This window comes from Anguilla rostrata, chromosome 6 (genome assembly GCF_018555375.3).
Source record: "Anguilla rostrata isolate EN2019 chromosome 6, ASM1855537v3, whole genome shotgun sequence".
NCBI classification, from domain to species: Eukaryota; Metazoa; Chordata; class Actinopteri; order Anguilliformes; family Anguillidae; genus Anguilla; species Anguilla rostrata.
In genome coordinates, this window is record NC_057938.1 from 23,688,752 (window position 1) to 23,704,089 (window position 15,338).

Consider the following 15,338-nt stretch of genomic DNA (forward strand, 5'->3'; position numbering starts at 1 on the left):
ATGGTATGTGAATCTTATTCTTATTAGAAGGGTAAGCACTACTTAGGTACTTAGGCAACCTATTGTAAATATGCTGGTTTTTACGAGGAAACCAAAGGAGAGCACTTCTGTGGAGGAGGGCAAGCCCCACAGCATGTAGTGGACCACCATCAGTGGCAACTGTCAGTCTGCCAACAAGCTGCCATTAGCTGCCAGCTGTAACGGCTGTTAGCAGTGCTGGCAAGCTGACGGCTGAGCCGATGGCAGGCCGCTAGTGGCCCAGTGTATGCTTGTTGCCTGGGATCCTTACCAATACTCACACAGTGCTTTGTATACTCTTCACTACATGCAAAATGACAGTCCCAGATGAGATGAATGGCTTGTTCTCATTTAGCGTTTCATAAACTTATGCTGAGGTGATACATTTAAACACCAAATGAGGCAAGCAAGTTGTACCAGGTTTGCATCTCCGTTCTGCAGGCATTTCTGCTGGTCTCCTGGGGACCAATGATAATGAGGCAGGGAATGAGCTGCCCCTGCCTGATGGGTCCCAGGCAAGCAGCTTGGCTCACTTCATTCACAGCTGGCAGGTATGACTAAGGTGCTATGAGAGACCTACACATGCTACTGTGATTGCACGCAGACACTCACTCAATTATTTTTATTTACCTTGACATTTACATAATTTGGCAGACGCTCTTACTGAGAGCAGCTTATGTAAGTGATTTGCCAAGGTTCAGTTTCAGGTCAGGTGGTGAGATGCTATCATATTTGACATGTCTAGGTATGCTGAACTGTGACTTGGCATTTTCAGAAGAGGGAAAAGAAAAGATAAGCTGAATGTGATCAGTATATGAGTGATAGGAGAGCCCTGAGTTTTTATGGGGCAGATGTAGATCATCTCCACAGCATCTAGTAGCAGCAGCCTGTTGGGTAGGACTCAAACTATGACCTCAGAAAAGGTGGTGAGGAGGAACTGGTGGTTGACCATGTGAAAGGCAGTGGAGAAATCCAGATGTACGTGTAACAGGCATCAGCATGTGTGGAGCGCTGTCTGAGTTGACTACTTTTAAGCCTGACTGGTTCAGGTCAAGTAGGTTCTGCTGTGAGATATGGAGAGTTTGTTCTATACTGCACATTCAAAGGATTTAGAAGGGATACCAGTCTGTAAATGTACTATTAAAACACATTTAATTTACCATTAAATTGACTGTTAAAGCAGATACATTGCATGAGAGTGTGTCTCTGTGCTCACGTCTGTGTCTTCATGCATGCGTGCATTTGTGTGCGTGCATGTGTGTACATGCGTGCGTGCCTGCGTGTGAGCAGGTACGGGCTCAGTGTTACAGTGAATCTGGGAAGGCAGGACTCTGTTCCAATGCCTCCAGGCATGACCTGACTGCAGACGTGCCCAGGTGTGTGTCCCTGTTCTCCAGTCCTGACTCCCCCCTCAGCCCCTGCTTCAGAGTGGTGAGTTCTCCCATTGCTCATCAAGAAAAGCAAATATTAATCTGATTGCACTAGCTACTGCCCACTCTTTTTTTAGATTTAATTATTTTTGCAGCAGTACTTGCCTGCTAATTTCAGCTCATGACCTCACCAATTTCATATGATCAGACAGGGTTTATTATTAAGTCTTTTCTTACTCTGGATACTGCCCAATGCCTATTATTAATGGGGTCAAACGTATGTCATCCACTTTTATCTCTCCCCACTGAGAAATGATTTGATCTGGCACCAAGAGAGAGAAACGGGCTCGACCTATCAGATTCGAGAATTAAATTTGTTAATATTCCATCTAAACATACTGAGCAACATTTTTGTCTATATTTAATCAGATGTTGTCTGTATGGCCTTTTGCCAAAAACAATTTGAAATGTCATTGTCAAACTATTTTGACAATGTCTCATTTCACCAGAGGAATGACAGGCTTGCAATACCTTCATTTTTATTTACTGTGTTACACAACAAATATGTATAAGTTCTGTGACGACCAGGTTTGCAAGGGCTTTCATTGTGTAAGCTATTTGCTGGAAACCACCACATTCCCTGTCTGTCTGAGAGAGCAAATCTTGAGTTTTTGGTTATCAGCATATATGTGACAAGATTGAGGACAAACATTTGTGGAACACAGCATTTTCACTTCTATAATAGGAGGATTTTTTTTATCTGGATGATATGCTATTATATTATTATTAGATTTTTTTTTCTATTATTAACTTTAGTAGTTTTATGTTTTCGTATTTACTTCTGATTATTTAAAATAAATCAATGTATTATATTTATTTATTGATAACAATGATATTAAATTAAATTATGTACATTATTTATAACTGAATGGAACCCCCCTCTCAGGTTGACCCTATGCAGTTCCTGTCTGTGTGCAAAAGAAGACGTTGTGCCTCAATCCCTGACAGCGCCCCCTGTAGGTTGGCAGCTGCCTATGTCCACCTCTGCAACAGCAACTACGTTCCCCTGGAGCTTCCCCAACAATGTGGTCCGTACTAATACCATATACCCCCACACAATTTAAGCACTGTCTTCCTTAACTATAATGCTGTTTATGACATCATTTCCTGCTCCTTTCTGTCTTGTGTTCCAGTGCATGAGTGAAAGGTTGGTGTTGGGAGTCTTGGTGGACCATAAAGTGAAATTCGTAGCACAAATGGTGACAGCCTGCAGTGTTCACAGGAAAAGCTTGTGGATGTACATGCAAAATCAAGACCTGTGTTTTTCAGTTAATTCCATGGAAACACATTTTAAATTCCACATAAGTCCTTGTGGAAAGTATTGAAAGGTAGATGATATTTTTTGAGTGTATAAAATGAGCTATTGTTCAATCCATTGCAATAATAAGGGAGAGTTATGGGATATGTGATACAACAGCCATTTGAATCAGCAATGGTAAACTTCTGTGTTTTGATCATTTGACTGTACTGTATGTCAGAATCATACTTCAGAATGGAAAACCCCAGACATTACACCAAAGAAGAGTACCACCTGCACTTTGCGTCTGAGATATTTTTGAATGATTCATACATGACGAATAATGTATTCCTGAGGAATTTTGTAGTGGATGATTTGAAAGCTACCCGCTTTTCAAGCATTTAAAGTGCAGCCTGTATCTGTGATCACTGCCATATCAGAACGCATTGCTTCATTCTTGAATGCAAATGTATATACAGTGATTTAAATTTCTTGTGTAACACTTGATGTAGTTGATTTCTGTCTGATTTTGTGTTTGTGAAAAACTTGCATAATTCCTCATTTTTATAATTGACTGATGACTGGTAAAATTATTGTGCAGCTTTTAAAGGGACATGCTAAGCTCTGCGGCACAATTTGTGTCACCGCTCAACATTTGTTTTGGCGATTTTGTTTGTTTGTATCATTTTTTAATAAGTAATTGAAACTCTGGCATAGTATTTAGAAAATTAATGAGAATCTCAGATTCAGTATTGTATGTTGTAGGAATTTGTACTGTGACGTTTTTCATGTTTTTGTACTTTGACTCTTGGGAATCTGAATACACTGCAGTATCTTGTATGACACAGTGAACAATGGACAGTTTACCATGGTAATGTAGGTTACACACACGGGAGGGTGTGCCGCTGTGTTTGCGATTATGGACAACAGGGTTCTGCTCTGCCAATTAAATGGGAGTGGTTACTTTTGTCAGGAATAAATTAACTGCTTCAGTTTTTGTAACTGCAAGGAACGTGTGCTTTTTATCTCTTTATTTTCCAGCCCTCCAGTGTCCACTGCTATTGTTTGTGACAGGTCATTATTGCCTGCTCAGTGATGCTGCCACCCCCATGCTTCAGAGTTGGGATGGTGTTCTTCGGATTAAAAGCCTCACCCTTTTTCCTCTATACATAGCGCTGATCATTATGGCCAAATAGTTCAATTTTTGTTTAATCTGACCAAGAACACTCCAAAAGCCAAGGTCTTTGCCCTGGTGATCACCTTCAAACTTCAATCTGGCGTTTTAAATGATTTTATGAACTGTTTGGCCATAATGATCAGCGCTATGTATGGAGGAAAAAGGGTGAAGCTTTTAATCCGAAGAACACCATCCCAGTATGAAGCATGGGGGTGGCAGCATTATGTTGTGGGGGTGTTTGGCTGGAAAAGGGACTGGTACACTTCAGAAAATAGATGGCATCATGAAGAAGGAGGATTATCTAGAAATACTGAAGCAACACCTCAAGACATCACCTAGAAAGTTAAATCTTGGTCACAACTGGGTCTTCTGGCAGGACAATGATCCTAAGCATACCTCTAATGTTGTAACAAAATGGCTTAAAGGCAACAAAGTAAAAGTATTGGAGTGGCCATCACAAAGCCCTGACATGAATCCCATAGAAAATTTGTGGACTGAACTGAGTGTGTCTGAGCAAGGAGGCCCACAAACCTGATTGGGTTACACCCATTCTGTCAGGAGGAATGGGCTTGCATTCTGGCAAAGTATTATGAGAAGCTTGTGGAAGGCTACCCCAAGCGTTTGATTCAAGTTAAGCAATTCAAAGGCAATGCCACCAAATACTAACAAAGTGTATGTAAATGTTGACCCACTGAAAATCTGATATAGTACATAAAAGCTGAAATAAATCTGTCTCTTAGCCATTATTTTGAAATTAACCTCTTATTAACACAGGAAATGTATGGTAACATGAAATGTTTGAAGTTGTGAAAAATTGAGTTTGAATGTCTTTAGCCTAGGTGTATGTAAACGTTTGGCCTCAACTGTAAAAAAAGAGGCTGCCCAGTTCCAATTGACTGTAAATTGTCCTTTTATTTTTTGGCCAAAGCTAGTTCAGGCAAGTATAATGAACAATTCTATTGTTATTGTTGGGTTTCTATTCAGGGGCTCATTTCACAAACACAATACTGTATGTGACTACTTGAAATTTTTACTGTTTTTTTTTTTTGTTTTTTTTTACCAGAATTCCAAATTTTGCTTCTGTAATCAGATCTTTTTTTTTTTTTTTTTTTTACTTGTTCTAATGATTATGATCATGGCTCATGGTTGTGGAAAATTACCTGACTTTGTTTAGTGAAAAAATGAGCTATCAGTTGGGAGCCAGTCTCCATGGTCGTAATTGTCAGGTGTTATGGGGCACTTGAATTGCCATTGACACATTAGGAGACAAAGGAATGGCAATGATTTCCAACTGGCCGAAGTTCCAATCATGAGATTTTCAACATGAAACAAAACTGTAATTTGTTTTGAGAGACACTCCGAAATACTGTTTTGTGAGATCTCACAGATACTACCTGGTACATGTTTTCACATGAACCAGCCAAATTGCAAGCCAAAAAAGGGTAAATTTAATATGGGTTATGGACTACACTCTGGGGAAGTATACTTTATGTCAGGGTGATTGGAAGGTGAGTGTGTCCAGTTACCTGAGATTTTGGGTGTGGCAGTGATTTAGAGGTGAGTGTGTTTCGCTGTCTGTCATGATGGGTTGTGTGATGTTAATTTGGAGGTGAATGTGTTTATCTTTCTGTGATGTTGGGTAGTGTGATGGTGATGTGGAGATGAGGATGTTTAGCTGTTTGTGATGTGGGTCATGTGGTGGTGATTTGGAAGCGAGTGTGTTTAGCTTTCTGCAATGTTGGGAGTAGGTGGCCCAGTGGCATTCTTCTGATAAGCGCACATCTGGAACACCCCTGGAGGATGAGAGAACACTATAAATCACACAAGATCAACACTTTAAATCAGTATACTTACCAAACGTCATGTTTGGACCTTTCGATGGGTCATGAAAACAGTTGAGTTTTAACTGATTAACTAACTGTTTATAGCATATAATGGCTGCTCATACAAATCCATTTCATTGGAGCACCTATTACCATACTCAATGTGTGACTCCTCTCCCTCATCTACAATTCTGAACACTTCAGTTCATCTAACAATGCAATTCTTTAAACCCAGTAGTTCTTCAAATAATTAAAATGTCCGTGATCAATACTCTCCATATCTTCAACTCCAATCACAATGCTTTTGTTGTGCAAGTTAATGTACCATAATTGTGTATTGAATAGGCAGACATCACAATCCGTTCGATAGTGTACCAACATATTTACCTACTACTTCTAAATGGCACAAAATCAATGTACAAAATCAATGCCAAATTACCTAATTCAGTAGGTACTGCATTTTCTTAATTGTGGCAAACAAGAAACATTCTGGTTGAGACTTCAACATTCTGGTTGGCCGATATAGTCCAGTGGGTTGGAAACTATATAGAATATGTCAGTGTTATTCACCTCCACCAGGCCTGCATAGTATATCTAGATCTGTGTTTGTATAAAAATTAACCAGTAAAATGATGGGTGGGAAAGGTAGTTTACCAGCAGCAAAGGCCAAGATGATGCCCACCCAGGCCAAGATGTAGGACCAGGAGAAGCGCCAGTCAAGGAACCGCTTGCCAAAAAAGTTAACAGTGACCCCTGTATATATGGACAAAGCTAACAGTGCAAGGAACCCTAGGAGATCAAAAAATTGAGAGGATTAAGAGACAGAAAGAACAAGGATTTTAAACATACTAGACAAAAGGCAGGTTTGATAGGGGTATCCGAGTGGGAAAATAATGAAAAAAAATTGTTTAAAAAACACATTTTAGTTCTGCAGGTAATCAACAGTGGTATCAAACTAAAGCAAAGTTTCAAGTTAGCATAAAATTATAAATAGCCATGACCTTGCTACCTAGAAAAAGCTACCGTTGTAGCAGATGAAGCCATGATTATACACTGTCACCTAGTTGTGAATTCTGGCTTGGTGGAAATGTTTGTTGCAAACAAATGATACAGTTCTGTAGGAATAATACACTATTGGGTACACAATACAGCGTTGGAGTATAGGTTTATGCCTGTAGAATACTTCACTGTTAATGTGAATTACACTATTATTATGCCCATACATTACAGTATCATTTGGTACACCTGCACGGCACCTGCCACTATGTGAATGATAGTTAAGCTAACCAGCAAGCCAAAGAGATTTTCAAACTTGTACAGCGAGCAAAAATAATTTAAATGAGTTATAACCGGTAATGGATATGATGTTACTATAGTTAGCCGGTTAGTGTTAATGTTCTAGAAAACTACTTCGGTTTGACATAGAACTGAGTGGGCCAAATCTCCAAATATCGCCCTCTGCGTCTTGCTCCCTTTATATACTATATTTTGTCCTTGCCATCCCTCTTGCCCGCCCACCCCCCGTATCTTTCTCTCTTTCTCTCACACTCCCCACACTCTCTCTTTCTCTCGCTCTCTGTCTCTCTCTCTCTCTCACTCTATCCTTCTCTGTGTCTCTCTCTGCCTCTCTCTCTCTCACCAGAGAGTATCAGTGCAATTCCTCCAGTCCTCACTCGTCTACTGGTTCCATTGGCGAAGGCGCTGAGGCCCAGCAGCACCCCAGCAAAGCAGCTCAGAACAGACAGCAGCATGAAGGCTCGAGTTGCATCCCAGAATGCTGCGTGATGATAAATGCATAGTCACCTGTCAGCAACCACTAGTTACACAAGATACAGCCACCTTTTCTAACACAAACCTCAGCATAACATAGTCCAAAACATTCAGCTGGAAATAGTAGGCAGAAGCCTAACCTTTCAGCTAATCATTTATCTCGACCCATTTCCCTTTACTTAGTAAGATTAACAATCAAGCATGAAAATTAATACCAACAGAGAGATAATTATACCTGCTCTTAACAAAGGGATTACCTTGTAAAGGTATTTTTAGCTGCATTTCAATTGATTTTAATAAATGGACATCTGTCTCATCTACTTTTTTTACTGGACATTCTCTAATGTGACATGAAAAAAGAAAACATTACAATGTGAGACACAGTTGGTTCAAAAGTATGTCTGCCTCTGTCATTTCAAACTCTCTAGTGGCTACTGATTTATAGGACCATGGCCTAATAAGTTTCCCTGCAGTTCATTAAATAATAATAATAATAATAATAATAATGTTTTTATTGAAAAAAACACAATTTACAAACATGTTTGCTTAGTATTCTGCTATAGTACACATAAACCATAATATAGTTGTCAGCTTACCAACAGTGACAGTGTGAGCATGGCACTTGTGATTGATGCAAAACCTCCAGAGGCCTTGATTGGCTGAACTTCCAGAGTAGCGATATTGCATCCAAAAATCGGTCGATGTAGAGACAATCAGCAGCACTAGGGCAGCCACACCACAAAGTGTGCCCCCACCTGCTAGAGTGTACAGCATCAAGGAGCAGCCTGGGATTGCACAGTCCTCCTAAATGCAGCCGTTATCAATAGGAAGAAAAGAGTGAGTGAGAGTGAGAGAACGCATGTTTTTCCTAATAGAGAAAAAAGGAGAGAGGAAATGGATGTCACCTTTTTCCATGTAAATGTAGAATAAACCCTTATGCTGCACAAATACAAGTGTACAACGCTTGTACTGTTTTCTGTCTAAGTTGGTGACAATTACAAGCATATAATTAAACCAATGTAGAATCAAACCAGTGGCCAATCACCAAATAATCTTTTGGTACTTATCAATGAAGAGCTTGGGTTCACTGTAATGAAGCAATATAGTCTCAGTATGCTGTGCTGTGTTGTGAAACAGGGTGGGAGTGGGGCTATTCATTCTCTTTGTGATTCAGTGCTAGTGCAAGATAGCCATAAATGTGACCTGGTTTGCACAGAACAGCCTGGGTCAGCACATTGCACACATGTGTCACAGGAATGAAACAGTGACAACAGTGCCCCATCAATTGCTCAATTCAAAAACCAGCTTTGAGCACAACACAGAACACCATGACATAACACACTGCAAACTATTTACAGCTTTTGAACAAGCTTTCATCTGTGAAATAAACCTGAATCTTCAACACAGTGTTTGCCAATAAAATGTTGCCTTTGCCTTAACATACCCAGTTAAGCACTTCAAACAAATGCAAACACTGAATTAGTGGAACACCTTTTCATCTGATTTTGTGTTTTGAAGTGACCAAATCTTAATAGCTGCTTGCCCCTCCCAATGCAATGATTAATAAATAATCCAATAATGTCCACAATAGTGAGAAAAATAATTGTTAAAAAATGACAACTGACAATTTAAGCGTGCACATACATTTTTCTGCCAATATTAGCGGTCCCTATTGAGTGCACTACATGGCAAAAAGCTGGAGAGTGTGAGTCTCCCAATGATAGTATAACATGAAAAAACTTTTACCTATAAGCTTACTTAAGTAGATTTCTGAAGATTCATTAATACATTCATAATTCTGTGTAATTAGAAGTGTCCTGCTGTTCCCAACCTGTATCTATGTCACTGATATCACACATGCCAATGAAGAGGTGCAAAGTTTCAGATACCTTGGTTTTTCAGCAGTTCCCTCACTTCACAGGCATCCACTGTGTGCCTGGTCGCCTGTGCCTATCCTTTTAAGCCCTGCCCTGCGTGCCCGCATTGTTCTGGCCACAATAGAGCCGAATGATCCAGCGCAACATGTGAGAGATAGTAATCCCCCCTGGCCCACTCTGTCTCGCCCACCATCTCACACCCGCAATTGTCCCTCTCCTCTACTTCCTCTTCTACTCATCCCCCTGCATTCTTTACTTTCTTCACCCGCTTCCATCATCACCTGCTTCCAACACCCTTCGATTTCACAGCACTCTCTCAGTGTTGTTTTATCAATCCATGTCTCCCTTCGAAAGTCATTGATCAGCCCTAGCAACACTTGGCGTCATGGGACTCCCTGTTGGGATCAGGTTGTGTCGGGTTGGAAACAGACAAATAGAGACAGACACACAAAGACACACACACACACACACACACATACCAGAGTTGCCAACTTTGGTCAGTTGGCTGGAGTGAGATTTTCCATTTGAGACTGTCTTGCACACACACATGCTTACATGCATTGTACACATCTTTTTCTACCCATAAAATGAGAAAATAAGAACCTTTTTCTCATTTTCAATTAATTTATTAATAGGCAATTAATTGCAAATGTTTTCAGGGAATCAACAATAAAATCTACTGCCATAACCTAGATTAATCAAATAAAACTAAATAGTGCAGAGATAAATATGTGATATGATATGTAACTTTGGGCAGCTGGTCCGGTGTAATGGATCTGTGCACAATTTTCTTCATTTGGAAATCTGTAAATAGCTCTGGCATGAGATTTCTGGAGAAGCGTGAGAGTGTGAGATAAAGGCTGAACGCCTGAGTGTCTCATCAGATGCATGAGACTTGGCAAACCTGACACACACACACACACACACACACACACCTCTGAGTTTATTGCTATTCCATCAATGTGAGAATTCCCCACAAGAAGCTATATTAACATGATAAACTTTTGTAATATTACAACATCCATATCACGCCCGGGTAGGGAAAGGACACATGGTGGATGCTGTATTCTGAATTTTGAGTTTCTCATATGAAAAGGGGTTTTAAAACAATGATCGTGGTTTGGGTTTCATTCCTCTTCTTATGAATGGATATCACTTTTTAATATGGATATTTTAGATATTTATCTAGGCTTTAAAATGTTGGGTATCAGGGCATTCTGCGATTAATGGGCGAATACATATCCTAAAATTGATATAATACCAAAAACAAAGAAAAGAAACTCAGCCATCCTTCAACCATAGATATAAAAACTATGACCTTCAGTGTCATGGAACTCACTCACAGTCGTGTTATTTTTTTGCACCTGCTTTCGTCCAAAATGTGCCCCTCGCAAATCTGCCCAGCTACGATTGGACAGAGTCTGACACTTGTACAAGCCTGACAGTACCACAGGTTAAGGTATCAACTCTAGCTAAATATCTGAAAGTTTAAATTAATTAATGGTTGCTTATTTAAGGAGGTACCCCTCACTCCTGGTAGCAAAAAATGAAACGTTTTTTGGGAGAATGATTTATGAATTTGGAAAAGACACAAAAAACAAATAATGGTGTTTATGCTTGGGCACAGATGGAATTATATGTCATCAATACCATGATCTCCAAGCTACTGTTTACGTGAATACAACATCTGAACTGTATACACAGTATATTGTAAAAGAAAATGACAAAGGTGTTACAAGGATTCTTATTGGTTAGCTTAGTGAACAATGATGACTGACGTTTTAATGAGCCTATTGTAATGATGTATATAACATCCAGTCAGAAATAATATTCACTACAATATTAAAGATCCCTGAGATGAAGATAGTAATTCCCACTTGATAATGATGCAGAAGTGAATTTCATGAGTCAAAATGGTTGATTCTACTGCAATATCTGATTATATTATGATGTACAGCAATGCACAATTTAGGTATTTTGGATAGACATGGAGACACTAAGGGACACCAGAGTACACTGCTTTCTTTTTTGCTTCATATTTCTTTAGTAGTAGTAGTTCCACATATCACCCTTGGGTTTTGCACAGTTGTGGTCAAGGAGTTTATGATCTATGACATGTATAGTTTTATCTGTTCTATATATGTGATCTCCACCCTAGCTCCACAGTGGTGGAACAAACTCCCTATTCCTCCATGAATCATTCCCCGCATCTCTTCAGACTGTACCTGGACTAACTATCATTATTCTGCAGGGCACTCCAAATCTAAGATCGCTTCTATCATTTGAATCCTTCTAATTTGTTCCTGTAGCACTTTCATGTTACTGTACACTTGCATCTCAATCCAGCACTTATATTGCACTTGTCTCCTAGGTTGATTTACAATAACTTCCTGACCTAGCCTATGCTTACTGTCGGAACCATAGACCGTGTGAACTGGCTCTGATAAAGACTTAAATAGAACGCGCCCTAAATGGCTGAGGATTGGCCAGATTTGGACCTGCACGAAGAGGTTAAACACGTGATTACGTACGTAATTAACGTCAGACGCATTCAATGTCGTCATCAAAATTCGCCAGTGTGTTTCCCTGGGTTTCCGGTGTTTGTTTCGGTTGAATCGACGTACCATTTTCTATGTTTTATTTATTTGTTAAATCCGTTTAATGTGGTCTACATGCTGCTACGTTATGTAGACTACTTACCAACAACAGATTGAAGCTGACCACCGATGTCAGGTATGTGAATTTATAGTTAGGTCAGCTATATGTAGCCTTTACACATTTTTGCAAAACTGGTTAGCTAACGTTTTTCGGACCATCGAATGTTGGAAATCCTTTACAGATTAATTTCAGTTTACACCACGAAAGCGACCGTAACTAACGTTACATTAGTATAACTTGATTTAACTGACATAATTAAATCTTTACTTGCGTTTTTCTGACTTGTTTGTTTTCCTGTATCGCGTTGTTTAAGTGTAACGGTAGTCTGACGTTACCAGTGTTACAGTAATTTGTCTTAAAAATTAAACTATTCCGTGGGCTAAATTTAGAAAGGAAAATACGCCGTAATTGCAGCTTACATTGAATTAATGTCTAAAGAAACTCTTAACGTGGCAATTTCGGTGAAGTAACGAGTAATGTTGGCAATTTAAACATAAAAGCGTGTGTAGTTTTTACTGAACTGACTTAGGCTATAAATTATAGGTGCATTATGTTTTTTTGGGGTTGAGTAAAGGGATACAAAACCAATGGGACTGATTCAAATATGAGTTAGTGAACAATATGTTATATTTTGCCTTGACTTCTGCAAATGTCTAACTGCAGCAACCGCATGATTCTGTTCCATTGTATTTCATGTGCTACCAATGACACATTAGGCTGGCCTATTTGAGTGACCTATCCAATGCTTATGTTCTTTTCTTAAGGGTGTACAACCACAAACTTACGGCGTGTGTTTGGCTAGCAGTGGCCACGAGAGCAACTCTGCAACAAGGTTTGTGATGACAGTGTGCAGCCATGAATGGCCTGATCAGATTCACTGCTGCCAAAGAGACAAGTGGGTGCTGGCTGGGAAGCGACAGGAGGAGGCGCCTGGAAGACTGGCAGAGCATTAAAAGTGGAGAGGAGGCCAGGCATTTTTACCAGAGTCTTATAGAGGAGGGAAGCACAGCGAGGGAGGGCAGGAGGGAGAAGAGGAGGAGGACCACCGACCCTGAAAGGGCGCACGGCAGCAGGAGGGAGCAGCCCCGCCCCACCGCCGTGGCCTCTGAGAGGGACGGACACAGGCTGCTGAAATGCGCCCAAGAGGGAGATCTGCCTGGACTCAGGGAGCTACTGGAGAAGAAGGGATGCGACATAAACTTTAAGGACACGTATTACTGGACGGCCATCATGTGCGCAAGCTATGCGGGGCAGCGGAGGGCCGTGAGGCTTCTTCTGGACAAGGGCGCGGCTTGGGTCGGGGTGGTGGACACTCAGGGTCGAGACGCGCGCGACTTGGCTGACCAAGCTGGTCACGTGGAGGTGGTGAGAGAGCTGGATAGCTATGGTGTTCGTTCAGACACGCCCAGAAACACAAGAAGGTCAGTACTGACTCCGTCCTGAGACTCACCTTCACACCTGTTTTTATTTTGGTTTAATAACACAACTAAATTGGGTTCAATGGGCAAGAGTGTTATGAATCAGCATAAAGCAGTGAATATCATATGGCAAACTGTAGACCACACACAAACTCTTGAATGGTATGTGAAATGGTTGCATAAACAATGGGAAGAGAGAGCTGAACTACTCTTAACTAATTTTGTGAGTTTGAAAAAGGTTGACCTAGATTTCATCTCTCAATTTGGGGAAATACAAACCTGCAATGCTTGTTCATTTACTTTGTAACATGATATGTCAAGGTTTTCTATCAATTACAAGTTGTCAACCACAAACGAGTTTATAATTACTACGAGTTTATAATTAATTGCTAGAAAAGGTGAATTTCAGAACATTTTTGCATAAAGCATTAATGAATGGGCACTTGCTCTTTCTCTTTTTTTATTTTTCTCTCTAACACTATATGTTTCTCCAGTGTCTCTGCCTCCCAGCCCCAGTGGTGTTCGGTCTGTGGGACCCAGTACAGCGAGAGCATGGAAACACACCAGAGCTCCACTCTACACCAGTTCAGCCTGCGTCGACCTCCACCCACCCCCCAGTACTGCCTTCCCCCCTCTAGCGCCGGCTACCGCATGATGCTCCGTGAGGGCTGGGACCCAAGGGTGGGGCTGGGGCCTGAGGGGGTGGGCCGAAAGGACCCCATCCAGACGGTGCTGAAGAGGGACCAGGGAGGGCTGGGCTACGGCCCCGCCCCCAAGGCCCGTGTCACGCACTTCAAGGCCAAGGACGCGCAGGCAGTGAAGCGGGTTCCCAAGGGCCGCATGGAGAGAGGGGCCACACTGGGACGCAGGGCTGAGAGGAGACAGGAAGAGAAGGACAGGAACTGGGAGCGGGACTTTCGCACATCCTTCGATCTTTAATCTGTTTTCCCACATAAATGTACATTCTAATTCAAGTGGGATTGTCTGGCAAAGGTGCTACCTCTTTTACATGCATTTATTTTAATAAAACAATTGGTTACTTTATGTTACAAGTATATATTTTTTGATTCAGCGAGCAGCTAAACATTTCTGTGTGATCAGTGGCACAGTAGGGTGATAGTACTTGATTTTTCAGGACCCAGTGTACTGTAACAGACTTCCTAATGCTGTCAGTGATTGGAAGCATCTTCAGGTTCATCTTGCAGCTCAAAGGCATTACTCCTGTTTAGAGTAGTTCATATTTCTGTGACAATATATTTATCTAAAAAAAAAAAACCTTTGATTTGAAATATGAGGGGGCTAAGAAATGTGGATTGTGTAAAGGAGTCATGTTCATAGAAATAATGAGTTTGTGTAGTTTAAAGTAATTGTTCAGAGAAAAGAAAATATTAGTTATGGTAGTTATTTTACTAGTTACTGGGAGTTATTTTATGGTCTTAAAAAAATATTCAAAATATGATTGGAGCTGCCATGACTACACATGGCCTGTATTATGTGATATAGCGAGTAAAGATAACAATTTGTAAGCTTGGTTGCACATTTTTTGATTAGGAGTTTGTGAAGTTACAAAACAAGCGGAAATAACATTTCATTTCATAGGAAATTGTTTTTTCAATGCAAGACATTTTCTTCATATTTTTATTTTCACTAGGTGGGAACCACCTGATTAAATAAGAATTTAATCACCACACAGCAAGGAGGGGAATTTTACTTTAATTTATACAATTTAATTTGTACTATGCTTGCATCATTTTAAGAAGAATAATTTGAAGATGAGAGAATGTGCATATACACTCCGAAAAGTCCTGGGAAAAAGGTGTAGAGTAAAAATGTCACATTTGAAAATCCAGAATGAAAACTTGCACAGTTATGCTTTAAAGACGTTAAAGTATTTGGTATAAAGCCGTATGTCTGAATTTTGGCAATTTGG

General features: G+C 40.4%; 3 protein-coding genes across 3 annotated transcripts in view; 2 read left to right on the plus strand and 1 right to left on the minus strand.

The window, feature by feature from the left end:
- The window catches only part of LOC135256863 (uncharacterized), a 38,979-nt gene extending 35,286 nt beyond the window's left edge, over positions 1–3,693 (plus strand). Inside the window, exons 53-56 of the mRNA XM_064339096.1 lie at positions 460–569; positions 1,309–1,449; positions 2,335–2,476; positions 2,582–3,693. Coding sequence (XP_064195166.1) covers positions 460–569; positions 1,309–1,449; positions 2,335–2,476; positions 2,582–2,592 — 404 coding nt within the window. The 3' untranslated portion in view covers positions 2,593–3,693. The remainder of the gene's footprint in view (positions 1–459; positions 570–1,308; positions 1,450–2,334; positions 2,477–2,581) is intronic.
- Positions 3,694–4,754: 1,061 nt separating this feature from the next.
- lim2.2 (lens intrinsic membrane protein 2.2) lies at positions 4,755–9,455 on the minus strand. Its single transcript, XM_064339097.1, has 5 exons — positions 9,345–9,455; positions 8,052–8,259; positions 7,325–7,462; positions 6,340–6,474; positions 4,755–5,655 (listed from the first exon to the last, which is right to left on the minus strand). Exons 2-5 carry the CDS (start codon positions 8,227–8,229, stop codon positions 5,585–5,587), a joined length of 522 nt encoding a protein of 173 aa, XP_064195167.1. The 5' UTR covers positions 8,230–8,259; positions 9,345–9,455; the 3' UTR covers positions 4,755–5,584.
- A 2,419-nt stretch (positions 9,456–11,874) lies between these two features.
- gpank1 (G patch domain and ankyrin repeats 1) lies at positions 11,875–14,452 on the plus strand. The gene is made up of 3 exons (XM_064339098.1): positions 11,875–12,065; positions 12,755–13,411; positions 13,903–14,452. The coding sequence occupies exons 2-3, from the start codon at positions 12,846–12,848 to the stop codon at positions 14,345–14,347; spliced, it is 1,011 nt and encodes a 336-aa protein (XP_064195168.1). The 5' UTR covers positions 11,875–12,065; positions 12,755–12,845; the 3' UTR covers positions 14,348–14,452.
- Positions 14,453–15,338: the final 886 nt, after the last annotated feature.

Bases quoted from the DNA above. Each gene is read 5' to 3' on its own strand.
- lim2.2 (XM_064339097.1), bottom strand. From the start codon at position 8,229: ATGCTGTACACTCTAGCAGGTGGGGGCACACTTTGTGGTGTGGCTGCC. The intron at 7,463-8,051 runs GTAAGCTGACAA...ATCATCACGCAG, and splicing joins TGCTCACACTGTCACTGTTG to CATTCTGGGATGCAACTCGA. The intron at 6,475-7,324 runs GTGAGAGAGAGA...TTGATCTCCTAG, and splicing joins AATTGCACTGATACTCTCTG to GGTTCCTTGCACTGTTAGCT.
- gpank1 (XM_064339098.1), top strand. From the start codon at position 12,846: ATGAATGGCCTGATCAGATTCACTGCTGCCAAAGAGACAAGTGGGTGC. The intron at 13,412-13,902 runs GTCAGTACTGAC...ATGTTTCTCCAG, and splicing joins ACGCCCAGAAACACAAGAAG to TGTCTCTGCCTCCCAGCCCC.